This window comes from Malaclemys terrapin, chromosome 6 (genome assembly GCF_027887155.1).
Source record: "Malaclemys terrapin pileata isolate rMalTer1 chromosome 6, rMalTer1.hap1, whole genome shotgun sequence".
Taxonomy (NCBI): domain Eukaryota; kingdom Metazoa; phylum Chordata; order Testudines; family Emydidae; genus Malaclemys; species Malaclemys terrapin.
This window is the reverse complement of record NC_071510.1, coordinates 74,896,784-74,921,855: the sequence shown is the minus strand read 5'-3', so window position 1 is coordinate 74,921,855 and position 25,072 is coordinate 74,896,784. Positions and strand designations below refer to the sequence as shown.

The 25,072-nt window shown below is 42.0% G+C and overlaps 1 protein-coding gene across 1 annotated transcript in view; it reads left to right on the top strand.

Moving 5' to 3' along the window:
• The window catches only part of SLF1 (SMC5-SMC6 complex localization factor 1), a 79,321-nt gene that overhangs the window by 32,259 nt on the left and 21,990 nt on the right, over positions 1-25,072 (top strand). The window contains exons 10-12 of the mRNA XM_054033056.1: positions 2,798-2,935; positions 3,704-3,869; positions 17,291-17,438. Of these exons, the coding sequence (XP_053889031.1) occupies positions 2,798-2,935; positions 3,704-3,869; positions 17,291-17,438 (452 nt within the window). The remainder of the gene's footprint in view (positions 1-2,797; positions 2,936-3,703; positions 3,870-17,290; positions 17,439-25,072) is intronic.

The window sequence follows — 25,072 nt, the reverse complement described above, 5'->3', positions numbered from 1 at the left end:
CAAATATGCAGTTTCATGTTGTATTTTGATTTTAAGCATGAAATTTGCAGACTTGTGCATTGGTCCTAATTAATCACTTTACAAATACAAGACTCAGGACAGCTTCCTTTTGGGTGCTTCCACCTGGTAGAAGGAGAATTTCTGGTTTCTGACTTTTGTGAACAGAAACTGATTGATTAATTCCATCTCTGGAAAGAGTGACTGCACCTCAGTTCATCACTGTGTGATATCTTCTCTAGTTTAACACTGAAGTACTTTAATATGGCAATGTTGACCAGTATAGAAATGCATACAGGTTTTTTTTGTTTAAATACATCCTTCCCTATTCTGAAACAATTGTAAGTATAAACTGTTGTTACACTCACATACAAACTCCATTCACTTACAAGGAAGGTCATTAAAATGCACATTCCTCCATTATTAAAGTTCAATGAAATCACCAGTCCAAGGCAGCCTTTATCATTTGTCTTAATAGCCAGTCATCATACTATCCAAATGCACACTTCTCTCCCCAGCAAACTCTCTCATACTTCCTAACATATAGCCAGTCATAATGCACATACCCAGTTCCTCTACATCACAATCAAACACACAACCCATCCACCAAGGCAACAACTGGGTAGTGTGGAAACCTCTTCCAGAGGTTTGCAGGGAAGACATGATCGTTGTATATTCATAGCCTTCTTACCTTCTTAGTCCACTGTGTGGGGAGCTACCAGGAGGGTGAATAGCAGGGTGGGGGACAGAGGTAAGGCGGGGTTGTATTGCAGACTTGAGTTGGAAAGGTTATGCGTAGGTAGACAGAGACTCTGCAGCAGGCCTGGGGTGGGGAGCCAAGTCACTGTGGCAAGCCATAAGAGCTTGAGCTGCCAGGTGCTGGTGCCTTAACTTCGTAGCACTCCAAGGCACTTGTTCTGTAGGGAGTCCTTGATGTGTTCATGTTTTCCTACCTCTGTCAAATAATTTAATACTAGCATTTGAAAGCTGATACACCATACTTTCAAGTACAGACAGAGAAAATAATTGAAAACTAAAATGATTATCCTGATGATGGGTAGAAAAGAGATGGCTGTGTGATTTATTTTTTTGTGGGTGGATGAAGAGGAGGAGGCAACTCCTTGAATTTAAAAGCCATATGTTATGTGCAGGGCTTGAAAAAGCCACTTGCTCATGACCAGAGGTAACTTTTCCAGGGTGAGTGAAGAAGAAAAAGTTGAATCTGTGTAATTTTGTATAGGAATGCTTTGCAAAGCACTGTTCTAAGACGGCTTATTGTCAAACCATCCTGAACAGGGAAGGAAGGCACTCAAACTCAGAATGACATCAACAGACATAGGACATTGGGATAATAGGTGGCTTATACAATTCAATGTAGGAAACTTAAGCTAATGGGGTTTTAATTTAAAAAAAGAAACAAGAAATAAACCCATTAATGTTCAGATGCTAAAAAATATCTGAGATTTGGGGATATAATTGTTGATAATGCTCTTCAGACCTTTGGCAGAAGACTTAATTGTAGAAAAATACAAAATGAATCAGGGCTGGATATATCAAGGGTATGCCAATGCCAATGTCAAATTCCTCCAAAAATGTAAACTAGAAAAGATGTTCTGCTCTTGCTCTTAAAACAGTTTATCATGTTGTTAAATTATGATGTTTCATCAAGGTGTGGCTAAAATGATATGCAAATAAGATCTCATCATGGAAACTCTTACTCATATGAGTAAAGGTTTACAGGCACATGCTGTGGTTTCCAAAGTGCTAGGAAATCTTTTGGAATAAAAGCCTTTTTATAAATGTTCTATTAAATACAAGAATTCTGCCCCTCCACAAGGAATTCCCTTCCTTCTCCAGTGCACAAGGAAATGTGCTAAATGCAACAATAATTTACCTCATACTATAACATGCACCTTTAATTAAAACATCCCCCCTCCTCCCCAAAATAACACGAGATCAAACACCTAATCAGTGAACATGCCAGCACAGAATATATATTTTAAATATTGCTGAAAATCTGGCCTTAAATCATTAGTGGTATTGGTATGAAAATATACATTTACTTACAATATATAAGAAACACAAGTTAATGTCCTTTAAGTAAAATTTAATTTGAGTAGAACTCACTCTGTGCACTGGGTCAGCACAAGGCTTATGCATTACTTAAATTCTACTTAGTTCTTCAGAATAGAACTGACATAAGTAGTGCCTTGCATTGGCCCTCTGTACACTGGTGAAGTTCAACCTTTGTATGCAAATAACTAACATTCTTCATTTTTGTTTTTAATCTGGACATAGAGAAATTCTCTCCTAAATTGATATACCTCTAACTCGATATAATGTGACCCAATATAACACAAATTTGGATATAACGTGGTAAAGCAGTGCTCCCAGGAGGGAGGGGGGGGGGCTGCGCACTCCGGTGGATCAAAGCAAGTTCGATATAACGCGGTTTCAGCTATAACGTGGTAAGATTTTTTTGGCTCCCGAGGACAGCGTTCTATCTAGGTAGAGGTGTATTGTATATGCCAAGTTTCATCCTGAGCAAAGTTTTGACCAAGTTAAAGAATCCTTCAATTATTCTCACTTTCATGTTCAAGTGTGAGTCCAGTAATGGGGTCACTATGTTTTGTCATTTTATTAATTATGATTATTTCTGAACTGCTGATTTGATTGCATTTACAAAACCTCACAAGTACGTTATTGCAAATTTGGAACTAAAATGTCAGAATTGCCTCGTGCATTAATTAGTCAGTAGATCATTTGAAACTTAAAGAATTTCTGGTACTTTATTTTTCAGATCTTGCCTTTACTGCAAAAGCTTTTGTCATGCAGTCTCTGTTTCAGAAAAAATAAGTGAACAGAGGGCGGTTCACAAAACATTACTCAAGTTTTTCTTTAATTTAGTGAAAGCTGAAGTACAGGCTTTAACCAGAAGGTAAGTTTTATAGGAGAATACTTTACTTTCTTCTTCTGTTTAAAAATTCAAACCCATTTCTCAATCCACAATGGAATTGTACCGTATCTTTACTTTACTTGCTGTCTCTGAAATGGGATGCTGTTCTCATATTGATTTGAAAGTAGTATTTGGCCATGCACTTGCTAAATGTTTCCTCTGAAATCTCTCATTTCTTTGCCTGTTTATAACTAGCTTTCATTATGTTAAAAGAATATTCTGCCTGGATGTTAGTATGGAGACTTCTAATTTTTTACATATTATTTTCCCACTATGTTATGTGTGTGGATAGGTGTTTAATTTTGTTTCATAAGGGGGTGAGTTTGTAACTTTGCAGTTCTTAGATTTTTTTTTTTCATTGTCTCACAAATTCTTAATGTGAAAGACCTTGAACATACAACATACATGTTGTCTCTTTTTAATCTGTAAGCACTTGTATTATCTCCCATCCTCCCTAATCAATGTAAATGAATAGATGTATGTATGATTGCCTTATAAAGTAAAAATTTTCCTTTTGTTCAAACTGTAATTATATTTATATAATATTAACACAACATTTGAGTTCCTTCACTTTGGCTGTCATTATTTTACATATATTATTCATCAAAAATAGTGTATGAGCTTTCTGTGCTTAAAAATTACCAAACCTTTGTATGTTTTGACAGGAGACGTGTTATCTGTCGAGTAACTATAGTAATCAAATTGGCATAAAGCTTTAGGTTTTGTTCACTTTTTCTTTTTCTTGTATAGATTATGTGAAGGGGCCAATTCACAGCTTCTGCAAGTTATGCCACAGACAGTTCTTCTGAAGACCTTTTGGTTGGGAAATGAAACCTCTCTGCTTTTTACCAAACATATAAATATTCTGGTAGATTGGGTCATACATTCCTATAGAGAAAAGTTCAAAACAAATGATGTGAGTATGATTCATTTTCTATTAAAAAAAAAAAAAAAAAAAAAAATGAAGGTCAATGTATTTTTTTAAAAGCATTTATTTCTTCACTCCTTTCTGAGAAACTACATTCAAGCATCAAAGCTGCTTGTTACATCTGCCTTTTGTTGTGAAGCATGCTGACTTTTGGTCCACAAAAGGAAATGAACTGCTCTATAAGGTTCTCGTATATTGATCTGTAAAGAGGAAATGTAATGGAGTCATGAGTGGTTTTCTGGTTGCATTCAGATGTTCATATGCCTTTACCAGCAGGTATTACTACAGTCAGTAGGGACATAAGGTTAGGACGCCTTATCAAATAAACTGTAACCAATGAGTTAATTATCTTATTTTACAATGAAAAGTGCTTTTTAGAAAAAATTGTATTCAGTAAAAATTGTCTGAAGGATAGAACTAATGAAACAAATGGGGTTTTGTTTTATACGCCTTTTTTAACCTGAAACTTTTTCTATGAACTCACCAGTTTTCTTCCCAATCCCTTGAATTTCCTTAAGTGCCTGCTCTAGTTCTTTTTCATCCAAACAGAATGGAAGACAACGTAACTGCTGTTCCATGGCATGCTGGCCAGCAGGACCGTGACCTGAACTGAAACTGGCTGTCTTCTAGTGTATGCCACCCTTGCCCCCACCCTTGCTAAAGCCTTTCTGAAGTGTCTTTGACTATTCAGTTCCCATACAAAAGTACAAACTCGTCACTGTTCTTTAAAAATTATTGTGGAAGTATAGAATATATAGGCAACACACATCTTTTCAGCACTATCACAAAGAAAGAAAAACATTTCCAATGTACTACCTGATTGTTTTGTATAGTGTGAAGAAGGCAGAGGGGTTTAAACACGTTGAAAGCTTTGCTCAGGTTACTTTAATTCTAGCCAGTCCACCTACTGTTTTTGAGAGATGGTGAAACAAGCTATGCAGAAATAAAGTATTGTCTTTATCCATAGTCAAGATATATTCATAAATATACATATATTTCAGGTGTCTAGATTTAGGTTTCTAAATCCATATTACCAGCTTAAACAAGTGGCATGATGTTTTTTTTTTCTGAGCACCAAGAAAGCAATTGTCCAGTTGACTTTCAGTGGGAATTCAATACTGCTTGAAAATCAAACCATTCTTTTAGGTTCCTAAGTGTAAATTCTGGAGCTTAAATGTAGGTACCCACTTTCTTTTTTTAATCTTGCCCTTTCTTCTGTTCAAAAATTCCAACTTTTTAAACTATACAGTGTTGCAAATTGTATTGTTTCTTCCGTAAGTACAATATTCACTTGAGGACAAGTAGCCTACAGTATAAGGTGTATGGATTAAAAAGAAACAGAAAACTTTTGACAAGACTGAACTGTAGTATCAAACATACACAGAAGTTTGCAATAGACTTAAACCTAAAGTATCAGTTGTCCTTTTCCACAAAAACAAGGTTCCCATTGCTGTTCAACTTTCATTTTATACGCTACATTGTATAACATCCCAGCAGATGTGAAATCTGGTCTTAAAATGCAGCTATATTATATTGTTCCCTGACAAGCTACCATGTTGTGATGTTTTGCTTTGCTTTTTTTTAAATAGCCTTCATTCCTTAGCTGTGCATTTAATTTCTTTGCCTCGCATTTTTAACAAAAATAAGATCTAGAAAAAAATGTTTTGTTAGTAAGCTTGTATGAATAACTTGCTCCCTGATATGTGCAAAGCTCACTATTATCCCTTTCTGTGCTTTCAGTTTTGAGCTATTGTCTGCAAAACTTGGGTACCAAACTTTGTCCAGATAGATGAAAAGATCAGTTCAAAAGAAATACCCTCAGGAGCAAATCCTCCCCATCGGTACATAGCTAGCTGTGCCTCTCTTTTCTATTTCTTTGTTTTAGAGATGCAGAAGGAAAATTTGGAGTGTTGAGCTTAGCAAACAGGGAGCAGAATTCCCCTTCTCTCCATAAACTTCGGTATGGGGAGGATTGGTGAGAACTGTCTGGTTGTTATTAATAACCAGTTTATAGATATATGAAGTAAGCAATCATAGTTAAACCCTACAAAATCAAAGAAAATATTTCATAGAATCATAGAATATCAGGGTTGGAAGAGACCTCAGGAGGTCATCTAGTCCAGCCCCCTTCTCAAAGCAGGACCAATCCCCAACTAAATCATCCATTTAAGTGAGTTTACTTAGAAAAGAAGCTTTCTTAAGATAGGCAAATAAATGGAATATTAAGAATCTTAAATCCAATTAAGTGCCACTATTTTTCTGTTACCAATGTTTAGGTCTGTCTCCTCTCCAGGAACATAGGCCAACCTTTTTGAGATTAACTGGATAAACTTGGTATTTTAGTTTACAATATTTGCATATCCCAACAAATTATTACAAGAGTTTTAAATCTAATCATTTGGTTGTGTCTCAGGCTACGTCCTCACTACGCAAATTCAGCTACACGAATAGCGTATGAATTCGACGTTTCGGAGCTGACTTACCCTGCTGTGAGGACAGCGGCAAATCGACCTCCGTGGCTCCCCCGTCAACGGCGCTTACTCCTTCCTCTTCTGGTGGAATAAAAGCATTGATTCAGGGATCGAATGTCATGTCCCGATGAGACGCGATAATTCGATCCTGAGAGATCGATTTCTACCCGCCGATTCAGGCGGGTAGTGTAGACGTAGCCCTAGAGTATATCTATACTGTCCTATACACATCTATACTGTGAGTCCAGGGCTAGTGGGACTTGTCATCTGACCCCTGATTAGAGAACCCAGGGCTTGAGTGTCTACACTGATTGTTAACCCTACATGAACCTTTTTCTAACCTGAGCAGCCACCCAGCCATGGAGTTTTCCAAGCTGTTTCTGGACTGCATCATAGGGATACCCTGTAGGGGGCTCAGGCCATCGTGTGGGTGATGCAGTAGGAGCCGGTACTCTTGTAGCCATTAGTAATATCAAACAATTCTTTCTGCTGAGCTCTGTCCTCCTCTCTTAGCTGCTGTTCCTGTTCCAGGAACTCCGAAGCAAATGCCTGCTCCCATGCTGAAACCCTGTCCTCAAGCTATGCAACCAGGCTGAGGTTTTCCTCTTGCCTCTCACCATGCCTTCCTTCTAGCCATATGGCCCTCTGTTTTTTGGCACTGCCCATAACTTCAACCAGAAGTTCATCATGGAAAGGCTTCCTCTTGGAACGGTCCATGGAGGTATGTTGGCCCAGGCTTCTGCTACAATGTGAGTGAGCCGTGGAGGTACTGCAGCCAGTAGAGGTTGAGGAGCCTGGAATAGGACAAGACACTGAGGGTTATTTTCTGGTATAGCTCAGGGTAGGAGCACAGAAAAAAATCCTCCTGGAATTTCAAGGACATAAAATAGTACTTTTCCAAACTGTACTTCAATGTAGTGTGAGAGGGATGCTTCCTATCACAGAAGCTCCCTGGACACAGCCTGGTTAATCACAGTGAAAGAAGTTCAAAGACAATGGTAAGTTAAAAATTTAAAGTTGTTTTTTGTTTTCTAAAAATTGCAGACTTGGGTTTGTGGGGGTGGGGCATCAGTGGCCATGCTACAAAAGCTTTTTCCGTCATTTCAGGCCCTACACATTTTGGAGAACATAACAGTTCTTCTTCAAGTGGTTGCTCATGTCAATTCCATGTAGGTGTGTGCGCTCTGCATGCACAGTTGTCAGATGATTTTCCCCTTAGCAGTACCCATCAGGTCGGCCGTGGAGCACCCTTGAGTCTTCATGGTGGTGTATATAGGACCCTGCCGACCTGCCACCTCTTCAGTTCCTTCTTACCACCCATGATGGTCATTGGAGGTACTTCTCTCGCTCTCTTGCTTCAGGCAAGCAATCTCCTAGCGAACTTTCCTTTTGCACTCTAAATAGTTGAGTCCGGACCCGTTGGACTCTCCGGCACGGGACTGCCAAATAGGGGAGCTGGAACTGCCATCTGTCCCAGACGCGTTTGAGGCCACCAGGGACCTCATAGAGATGGCAGCCCTGCAGTCCCCGACAACGTCAGCACCGGCACCACACAGAGGGGCCGTGCTCTCCAAGGGCAAACCAGCCATGCTGTGATATTGATCACCCTCACCTTGGCACCGCTCTCTGGCACTGTTCTGCATGGCACCGCTGTGGTCTCTAAGGTCAGACTCATCTTTGGGGTCAGAGTCAGAATCGTATGTCTGAAGGAGGAGCTGGCACCGCTCTCAGCATTCGAGGCGTGAAGGACACTAAGACCCCATGATGCCCTGGCCACTGTAATGGCAGGTGCCCACACAGTGGCCTTTCTGGATCCCATGAGATACCATCAATCCCAGGGGCTGAGCTCTAGGTTCCTATCAGTTGCCTTGGACACGTGAGGTCTCCCCATCTTCCTCAATGATGAGGGAACCTCTGTGGGGATTGGAGTCCAGTGCCCACGCCGGTGCCAAACCTGCCACCATGCAGGGTGTTTCAGCATGGGAGGACCTCCGCGAATTAGAGGGTCAGGAGGACCCCAGGCCGATAAGGGCTTCCTCCCCAGACGAGGCAGTAGTGGCCTCATCTGCCTCTCTGCCGGCCATGGATAATAGGGCCCATCAAGAGCTACTCAGAAGAGTAGCTCAAAATCTGGGCCTACAGGTGTCTGAAGAGACTGATCCCATGGTGGACATTCTGATGCCAGAAGGTCCTAAAAGGGTGGCCTTGCCCTTGATCAAGACCATTTGTAACACCATCAAGACCATCTGGCAAACTCCTGCCTCCATTCCTCTCACCGCTAAGTGGGTGGAAAGGAAGTACTTTGTACCCTCCAAGGGGTACAAATACCTTTTCACCCATCCTCAGCTGGGCACACCAGTCGTGAATGTGGCTAACACTAAGGAAAGGCAAGGGCAACAAGGTCTCATGCCAAAATCTAAGGAAAGAATAAAAGAATCTGGACCTCTTTGGCCAAAAGATCTATTCCACTGGGGGGCTCCAGCTTCAGATTGCCCGTCAACAAGCAGTCCTTAGCCACTGTAACTTTAATTCTTGGAACTCTCTGTCCAGGTTTAAGGAGCTACTTCCAACGGACTCCCGCTCTGACTTTGGGGCCATCCTCGAGGAAGACAAGACTATTGCAAGGACCTCCTTGCAGGCTGCATTGGACTTGTCGGACTCGGCCATCCGCACTATGTCCACTGCCATTGAGCTCGTGGCTGCAAGTCTTGGGCCTCCCGCCTGATGTCCAGTAGACCATTCAGGATTTGCCCTTCGATGGCTCGGGTCTGTTCACAGAGCAGGTGGACTCTATGCTCCATAGTCTAAAAGACTCTAGAGCAGCATTAAAGTCACTGGGGCTCCGTACGCCAGCCCTGCAGAGGAAGCATTTTAACCCTCAGCCCGCACCTCGCTTCTACCCCTCTCAGCTGAGATCAGATTACAGCAGGAAACTGGGTAGGAGTAATAGGCGAGGCCTCCACAGTCCTCCTCTAACCGGGGCCAAAGCTCGGCGAGGCAGTCTCCAGCATCTAACAAAAAATTTTTAAGGTGCGCTCGGGGGCAAAGCACCAGTCCAAATCCTGGATCCTTCCCTCCCCCGCCCCACTTGGTGAATCATCTATCCCATTTCTACCATGCTTGGCCTCAAATAACCTCAAACTGATGGGTCTTGAGCATTGTAGAATTGGGATATTCTCTCCAATTCTGTTCCCTCCTGCCTTCCCACCCACTCTCCCCAACCTTCAGGGACCCTTCTCATGAGAAACTTCTAGTACTGGACATGCAAACGCTTCTACAACTCGGAGTGATAGAGGAGGTCCCTCTGGAGTTCAGAGGCAGGGGATTCTACTCCCCATTATTTCTTAATCCTCAAGGCCAAGGGTGGGCTCAGGCCTATTTTAGACCTGTGAAACCTCCACAGATTCATAAAGAAATTGAAGTTCTGCATGATCTCCCTGGCTTCTGTCATTCCTTCCCTGGATCTGGGAGAATGGTACGCCGCCCTTGACTTGAAGGATGCATCCTTCCCGTCCCACAAATGGTTCCTTCGATTAGTGGTCAACAACACTCACTATCCTCCCCTATGGCCTCTCGGTGGTCCCTTGGATGTTCACCAAGTGCAAGGCAGTCATGGCAGCCTTCCTATGGAAACCACAGGTGCAAGTATTCCCATACCTGGACAACTGGCTAATCAAAGGCTGATCTCAGACCCTAGTAGAGGACCATGTGAGCCTGGTGCGCATGACCTTCCCTGGGCGCAGCCTCATTCTGAATGTGGCAAAGTCAACCGTACCCCCACTCAGAGGATAGAGCTCTCCTAGACTCCACTCGGGCCCGGGCTTTTCTCCTGGAAGCTTATTTCCTTGCCATGAACGCCATCAAAGAGGATCTCAGAAGATTCCCCACTGCGACAGCATGGAATTGCCTAAAATTGCTCAGGCATATGGCTCCTTGCACTTATGTGGTACAGCATTCCAGGCTGAACGCATACTCCATTCCCTGGATGTCAGACAGGTGTTAGCCTTTTACATTGAGCAGACAAAGATGTTTTTGAAAGTTGACATAGCTCTTCATCGCAATTGCTGAGCGAATGAAAGGGCTCCTGGTGTCATCCCAAAGGATTTCTTCATGGGTCATGGCTTTTATCAGGTCGTGCTATGTCCTAGCAAAGTGCAAGGAGAGTGCAAGCTTCGTCTGCAGCATTCCTGGTGCAGGTCCCAATTCAGGTTGGTGACGTTGTCATCTATTCACACTTACGTTACACTACACCATTTCACAGCAGGTTAGAGATGATGCTGCATTTGGTAGGGCTGTGCTACAGTTTGCAACTCTGACCCCTCCTCCAGGGGATTGCTTGGGAGTCACCTACTTAGAATCGACATAAGCAATCACTCGAAGAAGAAAAAATGGTTAGCTACCTTTCGTAACTGTTCTTTGAGACGTGTTGCTTATGTCTATTCCAAGACTCACCTACCTCTAATCTGTTGGAGTATCTGGCAAGAAAGAACTGAAGAGATGGCGGGTAGGCAGGGGCCTATATACATCGCCATGAAGGAGCGACTCCAGGGGATCCACAGCCGAGCCGACTAGTACCACTAGGGGGAAAACCTTCCAAGATTGCTATTTGGAATGGACATGAGCAACACATCTCGAAGAACAACAATTACGAAAGGTAGGTGTGACTTTCCCCTGGTGTTATCTGGACCGATGATCTGCTAGGTCCATCCAATCCTCGCATGTAAACTGCTCCTTGGATTGTACAACCGAATCATACAAGCCAATATCTCTGGCCCCAGACACAACCCTAGGAACCTCTGCCTTGCAGTGTCCATTTATGCCTGCTGGATGCTGCAAGCTTATATGAGTTTGTCAATTTAACAAAGAAATTGATATGTACCAGGCTTGTTATCCCAAGGGGAGTCTGACATGCTTCAAACCAAACACACTGTTTCAGGTAGAATAAACAAACAAATTTATTAACTATAAAAGATTGATTTTAAGTGATTTTAAGTCAAAGCATAACCATTCAGATTTGGTCAAATGAAATAAAAGCAAAGCACATTCTGAGCTGATCTTAACACTTTCAATGCCCTTAGAAACTTAGATGCTTCTCACCACAGCTGGCTGTTTGCTCTTCAGCCAGGCTTTCCCCTTTGATCAGCACTTCAGTTGCTTGTCTGTAGATGTAGGTGGAAGAGAGAGGAAGAGTATGGCAAACGTCTCTCCTTTTTATCATGTTTTCTTCCGTCTTGGCTTTGTCCCCTCCCCCCTTCAGAGTCAGGTGAGCATTACCTCATCGCAGTCCCAAACTGACCAAAGGAAGGGCAGCAGGGGGTTCACTCAAGACTCCAACAGATCCTTTGTTAATGCCTAGGCTAGTGTTCTTTGTTCCTGTGAGGCTGGGCTGGGTTTGTCCCATACTTGCCCTGATGAGGTGTGAACTACCCCTCTGCTCTTGGAGAGTTTTGCCTGGGCCTGTTTTAAGCCATAAGGACACATTTTCAGCCTCATAACTATATACATGAAATTACAACCTATAACATTACTATAACAACAATGCTCAGTGCATCATGAGCTTTCTGAAGACACCCAACATGACAAACTTTGCATTGGATACTACACAATCATATTATAAGGATGAACATGGCAGTGCAGAGTGCCCCCCCCCCCCCCCCGAGGTATAGAACATCACAGCAGGTAACTGTTTTTTCTGTAGTGCCCAATTGGCAAAGGGAGATGTTCTTCCAAGCTGCTGGTGGGAAACTATCAGTGTTTGCAGCTGAAGTATTCAAACATATAGGGACTGAACAGCGTATCTATGAGTAGAGTAGGCTGATCAGCTACTGGGGTATCCCTGGAAAATATGCCCTTCCCTGAAATGTGAATACCTATCTGGAGTTCCTGCTCCAGGAACATTTTGCAACTATCGGTACCTGGGACTGGGTCAGAATTCATGAGGGAATCAACATGCTGCTGTGTTAGCTTAGCCTGTTATGATTGCACAGAAATACACAGAACTCCACAGCCATCCTCCTAACCTCTCTTTCTTCCCCCTCATCCTCTTCCCCCCACCCCCCCCGACATCCAGCACATTTCCGAACAAAATTTCAAACACCCCTGTCGTATTTGGGACAAATGATTCATCTATTGACTGCATGGACCACCTTTAACTAAAACATATTAGGTTTGTAAATGGAACACAGGTCTACCTCCTCCCAACACTATATTTAACTGTCTCCAAGCAGTTTGTTAGACCACTGAGTATTACAGAGCGGCATAATTACAAGCATGGCAATGCAAGGTGGTTGTTTGCAAAAATCTGTGCCTTTTCAGTAAAAACTCACTTTCAAGGCTTTTTTTTTTTTTTTTTTTTAAACTGTTTGGGTTTCCCAGTTGCCACTTTGAACTCAATTTGGTGGGGAGGAGAGGGAGCCAAGCCACTATTGGCGGATTCATGCTACTAGCCCAGGCATATAATATTTTTTGCATTGATTCATAGAATGGAAATCCCTCCCATTCCTATATTAATGAACATTAAAATAGAGCCAGAAATTTACTAGGCTCTGGGATGGCTTCTGTCCCTTCCATGCCTATAACAGGCTGTTCTTCAGGGGATTATCAAGAAGCTCATCCAAGTATGGCCCCAACGATGTGCTGCTACTCCTTCTGCAAAGCCTCGCTTGAGACTGGTTTCAGCAACAGAGTCACTTGAATGTCCTCACTCGTGCCTGATTCTAGCTCTCGTTAATTCCCATGCTGGAATCTGGGGCCAGTAGGGCTGAGCAGGTCATCATGCAGCACTGCTGACTCTGCACTTGGTACAGTGCCCAGCACCCAATCAAATTCCTCATAAAACAGGCTTGTCAGCAAGTTGCCCAAGATGCAGTTCAGGTCCCTGGTTTTCCTGTACTCAGTCTTGAGCTGCTTAATCCACTCCCTGCATTGGTCACCGGTCCGCTAAATTTGTAAAGCTGCCAGCTTCTTTGCTATTTGCTGTTATGTGTGGTCATTCCAGGTACTGTTACTCACTAATGTCCATTGTTTAGCTGGCCTCATACCAGAGATTTACCAAAATCTAGATGTGCGTCCATCACTGTGAAGCTGCTGTGCAGTCATCTTTGCAAACACAGAAGGGTCTGGTGTTTTTGCAGCTTGCTGTTCAGAAGGCAATAGAAGGGTTAAATGCTGACTCAATGAGCTGCTGCACTACACCAAGGAAGGTTGCTTCTGTTTCCCTGCAGTATTTGGCAATTCTTGCAATAGAGAGGACAAAGAAAGTTGGCCTATGGTATTATGGGCTACGTATGTCAGACTCCTAGGAGTCGACTCAGGAGGGTGGGGCGCATCTAAACTGCAGAGCAATAGGGCTTGAACCCTGGATCCTGGCTTGACTGGGACTTGGACCCACCATCCCGCAAGGTCCTAGGACCCTAGGTCCAAGACCAAGACTGAGAGATTTGTATATAGAGGAAGAGGGGTTTGGGCTTAAGCCTGTGTGTGAGCCCAGGCTTATGCTGCAGTGTAGACATATACCCTCAGTAACTTTCTCTTGCGAATCCATGTTGAAGTTTGTGGGCAGGTTTTCCTTAGGTTGGTGTCTTCGTGTCTTCTCTGTTTTTCTCAGTTGTCTGTGGTAGCTTGCTTGTAGAGATGGACAGAATGAGTTGTGTTGAGTGCTGTGTTTGAGCAGGGTAGGAGAGGGCATGTGAGAAAAGTGCTCACTTTGGAGTTTTTACACTTCTATTTTCACGAGATCATAGGAAAATATGCTACGTTCAGGCTTGTTTAGAATCAGAATTGGCTGTGGTCCTTTCATTGGCTCAGTATCTTTATGGGTTGTCCTTAGGAGCATCATCTTTTTAAGAATATGTAGTTTGTTAATTATATATGTATTGGGGTTGTAATTCTTTCTTGACAGTTATATTTCCTTTGTCTTTGACAGGAGATTCTTAGAACTTCTTTACATTTAGTGTTTTAGCTCTCTGTTCAGTCCATTTTCTGAGAGCGTTTTCAGTTTCATTAGGGGTTAACAGGAAACAAAATTCTGTCTCCAAAAAGTCCAAGCACTCCTATGCTTTTATATAAACGTTTTTTAGTTTGCAAAAGTTTTTTAATATTAAATAATTCTTAGAGAGGCTTTAACTTAAATAGTTATTAATGAAGTTTCTTCTTCAAAACAATTTTTGGCGAGATGATGATTCTTGTCTTCATGAGTTGGTTGAGGGAACTGCCTGAGCACTGTGTAATTATTTCCCCATTAATATAAATATTCTATGCTCAAATAGCTTCCTGTATTGGTGATCAGTTTAATTCAGGTTGGTACATAAAGTGTATCATTTACAAAACAATGATATTAGGAATACTAGGAGCTTTGCTTTTAGCTAATATTTGCAAGTATGCATTTCACAAAGGTGTTTGCCATTTCAACACTCATTTGAACATTTAAGAAACACTCAGATTTACAAAGCCATCATTTATTTTTAAATACCAAAATCATTATTGATAAAAGGTCTCTTCATGTATAAGATTCTTGCCTTCAATTATATGCTAAAACTGCTCATCAAAATAGTTCACTAAGCTGCAAAAGGACTATGTAAAAATACAAGGGTTAAAATGTTTAGGAAGCATAGTAGAGCTTTACTTTAAATAGCAGTATAGATTATTTTAATACTTTTGTTTGAAGTTTTCTATTATGGTTAATAAATAGGAGCTATATAGTTGCACAGTGATTGTTGCCACGCATGATAGTAATTTCTATATTTAATGTGGAAGTTAACTGAGACTTTTTTATACACATACTCTTTAATTAATTAAAGTATATATCACTACTAGGATCCAGTATCTCACTTGCTATTTTTTAGCAATTTTCATTTAAAATAATTTCATCTATTTTCATAGGCATTACTTTTAGTGGGTTAGGATATCATTTTCTTCAATATAGCGTTGAAGCATTCTCTTCAAATCATTAACTAAACAGAAGTGCTTAGTTTATGCAAATGTTGTTTTATCACGTCAGCCAACTGAATGTATGCCAGTCCTGCCAGCTGACATCACAGCAGTAAATTTCATTGTCAAGAATTTGAGAATACAGTAGGCTTTCCTTGGCAGTGGACAGAGGTGAGATACTTAATTGTGGAGGAGTTGTAGCTGCAATTTGTGCATCTGCCAAATTGCTCTGCAGCTCTTTGCTATCTGTTTTGTAGAACACCATTAACATATGCTCTATAAGCAGGTTCTGGAACAGTGCCAAAAGAGGCTCCATGTGGTCTCTGCTCTAGATTAAATCCCTGGAGTGGTGGGAAAGCTGGCCAATCAGCACCCTTCCCCCACCCCAACTGGCCAGTGGGTGCTAGAGACTCCAAGGGGAGGTGGGAGAAACTACCTGGTGTCCCTCATCAGCGAGAGTCTCTCTCACAGCTGGGGCCGTCCCCTTTCATTGCTGGCCCCATCAATTTAGGCAGGTGAGTGGCATTTTGCTCTATAAGCAGCTGCTTTCCCCTCTTACACTTCAAGATACCTGCAACCTTTGCCATAAAGAAAAATCAGGGAACGAGTAGAATGGAGAGGTGGCTGAGGAACAGGAGAAGGACTCCAAATATCTGGTTCTATTCCTAGACTACTTATGTGACCTTGGGCAAATCACTTAATTTCTCTGCAGTAATTCTGCTTATCTCAGTGGTCCACAAACTATGGGACGCATCCCCTAAGGGCCTGGGCCCCTCAGGAGGAACATTGAGAGGGACGGGGGCACACGGCAGGGCCTGGGCCAGCCCCCACAGTGGGCGGGGAGGGAGCGGCCTACAGACAGATTCCATTAACGGTAAGAGGAGGTGTGACTGGAAAAGTTTGCACACCACTGGCTCTTAAAAGTGAATTATAACAAAACAAATTTAAATTCTGTTAATCTTTCCTGCTTTCTATTCCTGACTCTCTTAGGAATATTTAAAATATTTTTTTTACTTATGTAATAAAATACGTATAACAGGTGGGGAAAAAGTGTGCCACTCTTTTTTTACCCTTCCCCTGGCCAACTAATTTCCTCAATTCTACCTTCCTCGCTCTTTTTTTTTTTTTAAATAAAATTTCTCACTCCATCTTAAGTAAAGTATTAGTTTTTCTTCATTTTACTGTGTTCTAAGTGGAGGCTGTCCCTGTGTATTAGATATATTGAGTGTGAGTGTGTGTGTTGGTTTAGAGATACCTTAAGTCTGATTTGTCCCATAGTCTCAATTATTCTTTCATAAATCTCCATCTGATTTATGAAACTCGTACTTTCTCAGTCATTGTTGCTTTCCAGTTCTGCTAAGAGAATTGTTTTTAATATTAATTTGATCCTCAACCAGACTTTGGTCTCAGAAAATTATTGGCAGTATTAAGAAAGTTCCCCATTCCAAAATGCTAGTAGGCAGAGTTTGCCTGTCTCCTGCACTTGTGTTCTGCGAAGCAAAGGACCTCCTTACATCTTCACCTGCCTCTAGCAAACCCATGTCTGGTCAGTCATAATTTAGCTTTAAACTTATATTTGATGATATCTTTGAAAAAAATAATTATAATGGGCAACAAGGGAGGAAGATTTCTATAAAAGTAAATAAGCAGCTTAATTGAAATAAATGCACAACTTGAAATCATGCGTTTAAACCCAGACTTGACACCACCTCTTTTGTGTGTGACTTTAAGTATTGATCTCATTTTGCATATGTTTGTTTTTAAATACTGTAAAGCACTTTCTTCTGAGTGTTCAATTGACTTGTAATTAATGGCATGTTAATCATATTAATCTACTTTGCAAGAGTTAGCACTGGAGCGGGAGAAAGTAAAGTATTTGAGAAAGTTAATTGTCAGCGGAGTGGATCTTTGTTGTTACTGTTGTTACCAACCCATTATCTTTTTGGTTTGGTTTGGGTTTTTTTGGTATTTCATAAGTCTATTCTACAAATACTGCACATTCTGTTTTAGGTCTTCAAAGATGAAGTAGCTATACTGCTAATTGGAATTCTTGGAACTGTAGTAGAATATTGGATTCTTTCTGGCTTTATGATGGACAGAAACGTGTTGCATCAAGTGGCAGATGACCTGGCAAATTACATTGCCATTTCATGTGACGGTGAGTGTCTGGGATACATTTTATATTCTTTTAAATGTTAGTCTCAGATATTAAAATCCTAATGTAAGTTTCCTGTTAAACTATTATGCCTGTGCAATCTCATTGCATAGATATTTTAAAATATAAAAAGGGCAATGTTTGACTCTTGTGTCTATTGACTGATGCAAGGGCCAAAATTTAATAGGCTTTCCTGGCAGATTTCTGCCAGACAGGTTTTGTTTTCATCAGTCTCCAACTCTTGTTAAAATCCCTCTTGAGTTGCAGAATGGGAGCTCTGCTGCAAATGCTGTCAGAGCCTGGGAGGTTTATTGGGGTCTCATCATACCCCATATCCGCTGGGACTCCACTAGGGACATTTCTGTTAGGTCAGATTATTCCTTCAGCTTTTGAGACTCAGCAAACTGTACCCTCCTCACTGACCAAAGACTTTTTTCAACAAATTTGAAAATCACTTTGAATTCCCATGACCAATGCACCTTGATGGAAAAGCACCAGTGTCTCAGCCCACATCCTTAAATCAGTTACTGAGTCGCTGGGCAAGAAATCAGATGTTCTTTTGGGTTACCATTTCTCCCAAGAGTAAGACATGGGGCCTTGTAGGGAAATATCACTACAAGACCCATCACTGCCTCTGAAATTATGTATTAAATAACGAGGAACACCATTTCACAAACTGACCACCACAATCACGATCCAACAGGGATCTCCAGCTGAGAGAAGAGCTCTGTCCTCCAGGGATGATCCCAAAGGGGAAAGGAAACAAACAAACAAAAAAAATGTGGGGGTGAGGGAGAGAGAGAATCTAAAAAAATCGTACTCCTCTCCCACAAGCTCCTACCCACCAAAAGATACCACTAATGGACTCCCTTTGTATTACCTTCACTCAAACACCAGAGAGAAATCTAGATCAGGGAATAGGTCCAAGTCCTCCTCCTAGTCCAAATAGCTAGCATTACTACAACAGGGCCTGTCTCAGTATAGGAATACAGGAAGTCCTCGGACTTACGTTGGACGCCACTTACAACGCTTTTCAATTGACTGCCCATTTCATCCCTACGTCGCTTGTTTTGCCCTTACAATGCTCACTTGAAGTCACTTCCTGGTTGCATTATAGTGGTATGGAGCTGGAAGGTGTCGCTTCTGATTGGCTTCAAGGCAGGAGGGTAGCTTGTTGCCGTGTGGGGTTGCTGCTTGTTTTTGATTGGCAGAGCCCGGGGCCGGGAGCCAATGAGAGAGCTTGAACCGTGATTGGCTGAGGCTCAGCATGTGTGCCATTCTCCCTGGCTTTCTGAGCCTGTGTTGCTGGCATTCTGAGCAGCATATGTGAGTTTATATGTTTATCTGAATTTTATTTACAAAATAGTGTCCAGTAAATACATTGATGTTGCAACATAAGTCATCTATAATTCATTTAATACAAAAATCTGGGTTACTGTGGTGAAAATAGTGTATCAAGCCTTGGTTCGAGAACCAATCCTCCCTTCATATCATTGATTCCTATGGGAATAGTGGTTTTGCCTTACACTTCGACTTACAACGCAATTCTGAGGAACTAATTGTGTCTTAAGTCCGAGGACTCGTACACACAGGGGGCAGGCACTTCTCGACACCTGGCTCCCATCATCTTCAGCCAGAAGGGTAGGTACAGGAGATACTGCTGCACTGATACTTTCTGGAACTTCCTTACCAGAGTGACAGGGAGGAAAGACCACAGAGAGAAGAGGCCTTGGGACCCAGTCAGACACTGTGCCTCAGGAACAGATTTTTGGTATCACATAAATTGCCTGGTACTCACCCTTGTCATGGAATTGCCCCAGTTCTCCAAGACTTACTGAAAATTGACGGTAATTGTCCAGCAAGCTTCTCAGTCAGCTCTTTTAAAACTCTTGGGTGCAAGTTATCTGGACCTGTTGATTTCAAAATATTTAACTTCAGTAGCTGCTATTTAACACCCTTTAGAGATACTAGTGGAATGGAAAGAGTGTTATTACCATATGATGAGACTATATCATCTGTTTTTCTCCAACTACAGAATAGAAATGTTTATTGAATGTTTCTGCCTTGTTTTGCATTATTATTGATAATTCTACCATTTCCATCTAGTAATGACCAATACCATTGTCATGATTCTTTTTGTTCTTAATATATTTTAAAAACTCCTCATTGCCCTTACTCTGCTGGATATAGATTTCTTCTTGCGTTGCTTTGCTTCCCTTATTTTTCTACAGCTCCTAACTTCTGACTTATATTCATTACTATCAACTTCCCCTTTCTTCCATTTTGTTATATATTATTTTTTAAATTTTTATAGCCTTCACTTCCCCTATAAACAGTTTTTAACGATTATGGCCTCCTTCATTGCCTGTAAATTTTGGGGCAACTAGTAAGACCATCTTAAATGATTCCCAATTATCATTCACATTTTTCTGATTTTAAATTCTTCCTTCCAATTGATTTGATTCATAATTGTTTTCAGCTTTGTGAAATTGGCCCTATTAAAGCACCAAGTGTGTGTGTGTACATATGTATATTACAGTTATATTATAGCACATCATAAATGTGATCAAATCATGATCACTTGTACATAAGCTACCATAAACGTTTAGTTCTGTGTTCAGTTCCTATTTATTTGTTAAGGAAAGGTCTAATTCAGAATTCTCTCATGTTGGCTGTAACACTTTTTGGGTTAGGAAATTGTCATCTATAATGTTTAGAAATTGCAAGGTTGTCTTAGTACTGGCAGCATGAGATCTCCAATTTCCAAACTGAAAACCAACATGATCATGCATTATAAATAGTTGCATAAGGAAGTGGTCATCCTGTTTCCTTGTGTGATTTGGTGGTCTGTAGCAGACACCAACTAATACCTCATCTTGTCTTTTTATGTGTTAGGACATTGCTCCATAAGCATTCAGGATCATTTTCTTCTAGTTATCAGTAAGGCTGCGATTCTGTCATGGAGGTCGCAGAACTCATGGATTCCGTGACTTTCTGCGACCTCCGTGACTTTCATAGCTGCAATGGCCGGTGCGGCTGATCTTTGGTCTGCGAGAGTAGCTGGCCCCGGGGAGCGCCGGAGCAGGGGTGGCTGGGAGCAATCAGCCCCCGGAGCTAGCCATCAGCCCCCAAGCCCCCAAGGCAGCGGTGTCCTGGGGCCCCAGGAATTGCTAAGATTTAGTCAGAGGTATTTATATAGTAAAAGTCATGGACAGGTCACAGGCCATGAATTTTTGTTTATGGCCCGTGACCTGTTCATGACTTTTACTAAAAATACCCTGACTAAATCATAGCCTTAGTTATCAGTGACTCGGAAACAGGTAATGCCATTTTTGACATATGTGACTCTCTCCTTCCCCTTTTGCCCACTCATCATCATCATCATCATCATCACTCCCATAACTGCACTGGTTGTTGGGGCACCATCATTGATGAGCAATCAACCAATCATCTCCACCCCTGACGATTGTGTGTCAGTGCTTGAGTCTCCGCGAAGTCCATTCCTGTCCACTCTTCTATGTTATCAATCCATCTCTTCTTCTGTCTACCTCTTCTTCTCTTCCCCTGTACTTCTCTTCTCTTCCCCTTGGCAGATGATCTTGGATAGGACAGATTATATTTTTACACAGCCATACCATTTCAGCTTGTGCTTCTTCATGATTATCAGGAGGTCTTCATATGATCCAGCGCATTGGGTGATGATGTTGTGGACTTCTTCATTAGTGACGTGGTCGAAGTAGGATCGTGGTCGTAAAATCCTGGGTATCTCATCTCTACTACCTGTATTTTCCATTCAAGTTCTGCCGTAACGGTCAATGTCTTGCATGCATACAGAAAATTGGAAATGACCAATGCGTGCAGCAGTTTCAGTTTGGATTCCAGGGAGATGTTCTTATTCCTCCAAATTGGCTTTATCTTTGTCACTGCTGCTGTTGTTTGCGCAGTTCTTGCCTGAATTTCTGCCTTGGATCCTTCATCTGTGATGATTGCCCCCAAATACTTGAACTGTTTCACTGTCTCCAGCTCTTGTCCACTGACAGTGATACGTGAGCTGATCCCATCACATTTGTTTGTTGTCAGCTTGGTTTTCTCTGCACTGATTTCCATGCTATATTTTGCAGAGGTTTCATCCAATTGTTTCACAACATTGGCAAGTTCATCTTTGTTGCCTGCCAGGCCATCAATGTCATCAGCGAACTGAAGATTTGAAATTGTTCGTCCCCCCCAATGCCGACTGTGCATATGTGATCAAGGGCATCAGTCATTATGCGCTTCAAGTAGATGTTGAACAGTGTGGGCGAAAGAAAGCAGCCTTGTCGGACTCGAACAGTGGTGCAAAACCACTCTCCTATTGTGCCATTGATGAGAACTGCACTGCTGGCCTTGGCATACAGTTGGTTAATGGTGAGAATAAACTTACGACCAACATTGTACTTCATGGTTCCCCAAAGAGCTTCGTGCCATACTCTGTTGAAAGCCTTCTTGAAGTTAACAAAGACGTGGTAGATGTCCTGCTAGTGTTATAAGTACTTCTCACATAGAACACGAAGGTTGAAAATCTGTTCCGTGGTACTTCTTCCAGCAGGAAAGCCAGCCTGTTCTTCAGCGATGATATTGTCTGCTTGTGGCTTCAATCTGACTTTCAACATCATTTTGCTGGCTAATTAAGCTTATGGTCCGGTAATTTTGACACAATTGCAGGTTGCCTTTCTTTGGCAGAGTAATGATTAGTGACTGTGTCCACATGGAAGGCCACTCACCTGTCTGCCAGATCTTGTTGCAGATCTTGGTGAGTACATCTCTTACTATTTCTCCTCTGAATTTCATCAGTTTGCCTGGGATGTTGTCAATACCTGTAGCCTTTCCATTCTTGAGTGATTTCACAGCTGTCTCAACATCTTCACATAGTATTGGAAAGTCATCCTCCTCTGTTGAATCTGGGCTGTCTAAGACACTAAGATCTCCATTTGTCTGGTGGCTGTATAGATCAGAGCAGTAGTTTGTCCACCTATTTATGATGTCCCTTTCTTCTGTAAGACTGTTCCCTTCTTTGTCTTGGATTGCATTAGCTTTGGTCCATCTCTCCTTTATCAGAGCTTTTACAACCTGGAAGGCTCGTTTGCTATTTTTATTACTGATACACTCTCTTTAATTTTAGAACGTTGTTTTTCAATCCATATGTCCTTGGCCATTTTCATTCCTTTCTTGATCTTTCTCCCAATCACTCTGTATTTATCAGCTCCCTCAGTGCTGTTCTTGTCTTAAGTTCTCTTCTAATGTCACACATTTGTAGTATTTCATTTGTAACCCATGGTTTTGTCTTATGATGTTTCCCAAGGATGTCCATTGCTGTCTCATTCATTACAGTGTTGAAATTGTTGGTCATTGTTTCTACGTCTTCCTGTAGAGCAAGTAGCAGGGCAGATTTTCCACCGATCATTGCTTGGAATGACTCTGCAATGTTTCGGTCTCTGAGTCTTTCTAAATCAAACTTGGTTCTGGTGAACTTTGGCCTGACGATTTTCCTTAGCCACAACCAAAAATTTAGCATCAAAAATTTAGGTTGTGATCACTTCCAATATCAGCACCAGGGAAGCTCCTTGTTTTAGCTCTGTTAATCCCAGAACGAAATCGGTTTTGCACCGTAATGTAGTCTATCTGGCTGTGATGTAGATCATTAGGTGTGTGCCATGTTGATCATCTGGATGCTTTATGTGCTCTTAATGTGTTTGCAAGAACCAGATTGTTATAGCTGGCAAACTCCAAAAGTCTCAATCCTCTCTCACTGGTTACCGCATTACAGAAAGGGCCACAATAATCTCACCAATCTGCCTGTGCATCAGTACCCACTTTAGCATTCCAACCTCCTTGTACAATCAGGATATCTTTCTTGTGTACCTTATCGATGATGTCTTGGATCTGATTGTAAAAGTCTTCAATTTGCTCATCGTCCTAGTCTGTTGTAGGGGCGTAGACTTGTACCATTGTGATATTAAATGGTACTGCCTTTAAACAGATTGAAATAAGCCTGCTGAAGGCATCCTAATACTGAATTCTTGATATCTTTATGCACAAGAAATCCTACGCCGTTGACATGCTTGCCCTCTTCACTGTAATAGAGTACATGGCCTCCTTCTATTAGTACCTCTCCAGAAAATTCTTCCATCTGACCTCCGAGATTCCTAGGATATACCAGTTGTGGTGTTCCATTTCGTACGTGAGTTCTTTCAACCTCCCTATTTGGCTCAATGTCCTTACATTCCATGTGGCTATGGTGATGTTATCTGTTCCACAGATCCTCTTTGTTGGGATTACACCAGTAGTATACTTGATGCGTCTGCCCTCGTGGGAGACGGATGGCACGGTCATTATTAATCCAGGCTGCAATCAGTCCGGTATGGACATTGATGACTTGCTCATTATATGGTGTGTCTTGGGCAAATTTCTAACCCGGCAGAGCCCATCCCTCTCCAGGCAGTCCCCTTTTAGTCGCCTCTTACAACATGCAGGAGGAGCAGTGGGCCTATTCTGTCCATGGACCCACAGGGGAACTTTTGCCCACTCAATCCTTCCTAAATAGGCTATAACCATTGATTTTTAACATCCCAGTCATGGTTAATCATCCTATTGGTTTTAGTAATATCAACTAGATCATATTTATGCTCCTAAGAGGAATTCACTCGCTCATTTGTTTGTTATCCAGACTCCTAGTATTGGTGTATAGGCAATTCAAAAATTTCTTCTCTTCATGTGCTTGGTTCCTTGATTAATTTTGTTCTCAACATCTCAATATTGTGCTAAATACTCTTATTGTCCCTCTTTTTACCCTTCCCTTTTGCTATTCGCTTAATGCCCTCCTGAATACTCTAGCCAGCCTTTCCCAAAGGAGATTGGTTCCCCTTCTACTGAGATGGAAGCCACCCAAGCTATACAGCCTCTTCTCCCCATAGAAAGTGGGCCAGTGTTCCACAAAGCCAAAACCCTCCACCTCTTACCTAGCCAGTAGTTCCCTTATGCATATCAATATTCCTGACCCTACTGGGCTCTGTGTGGAATACACCACACCAGAAGACCAGTGTCTACTTCCTAATCTGGGGATAGATTCCTTTTTCCACCTCACAAGGGGGTTTTACCACCAGCTCAATGTGTTCCTCTGCCAACTGTAAACAGGTTCTTCTTCTTCGAGTGCTTGCTCATGTCCATTCCCATGTAGGTGTGTGCTCGCCCCGAGTGCCAGTGCTGGAAAGTTTTTCCCTCAGTGGTATCAGTTGGGTCAGCTCTGGTGCCCCCTGGAGTCGCGGTCTCATAGCACTGGTATAAAGGGCCCTGCCAACCCGCCACTCCCTCAGTTCCTTCTTACCACCCATGACGGTTGCTGGAACTGACTCGTTCTTGCTTCTGCTAGTACTCCTCAGTGTACTTTTCTCTATTATTGTATTGTTGATTGAATTTAGTAGTTAAGTTTCTTTTATTAATTAGTAATTTAGGAGCTTCCAGCTAAGTGAGGTTAACCTCTCCCCCTCCCAGCACTGGGGCATGCCTCAGTCTCTGGGTTTCAAGCCTTGTAAATCTTGTCACCAGCCTGTGAGTGACCCCAATTCGAGCTGCCTCAAGTGTCTAGGGAAAGCTCATATGCA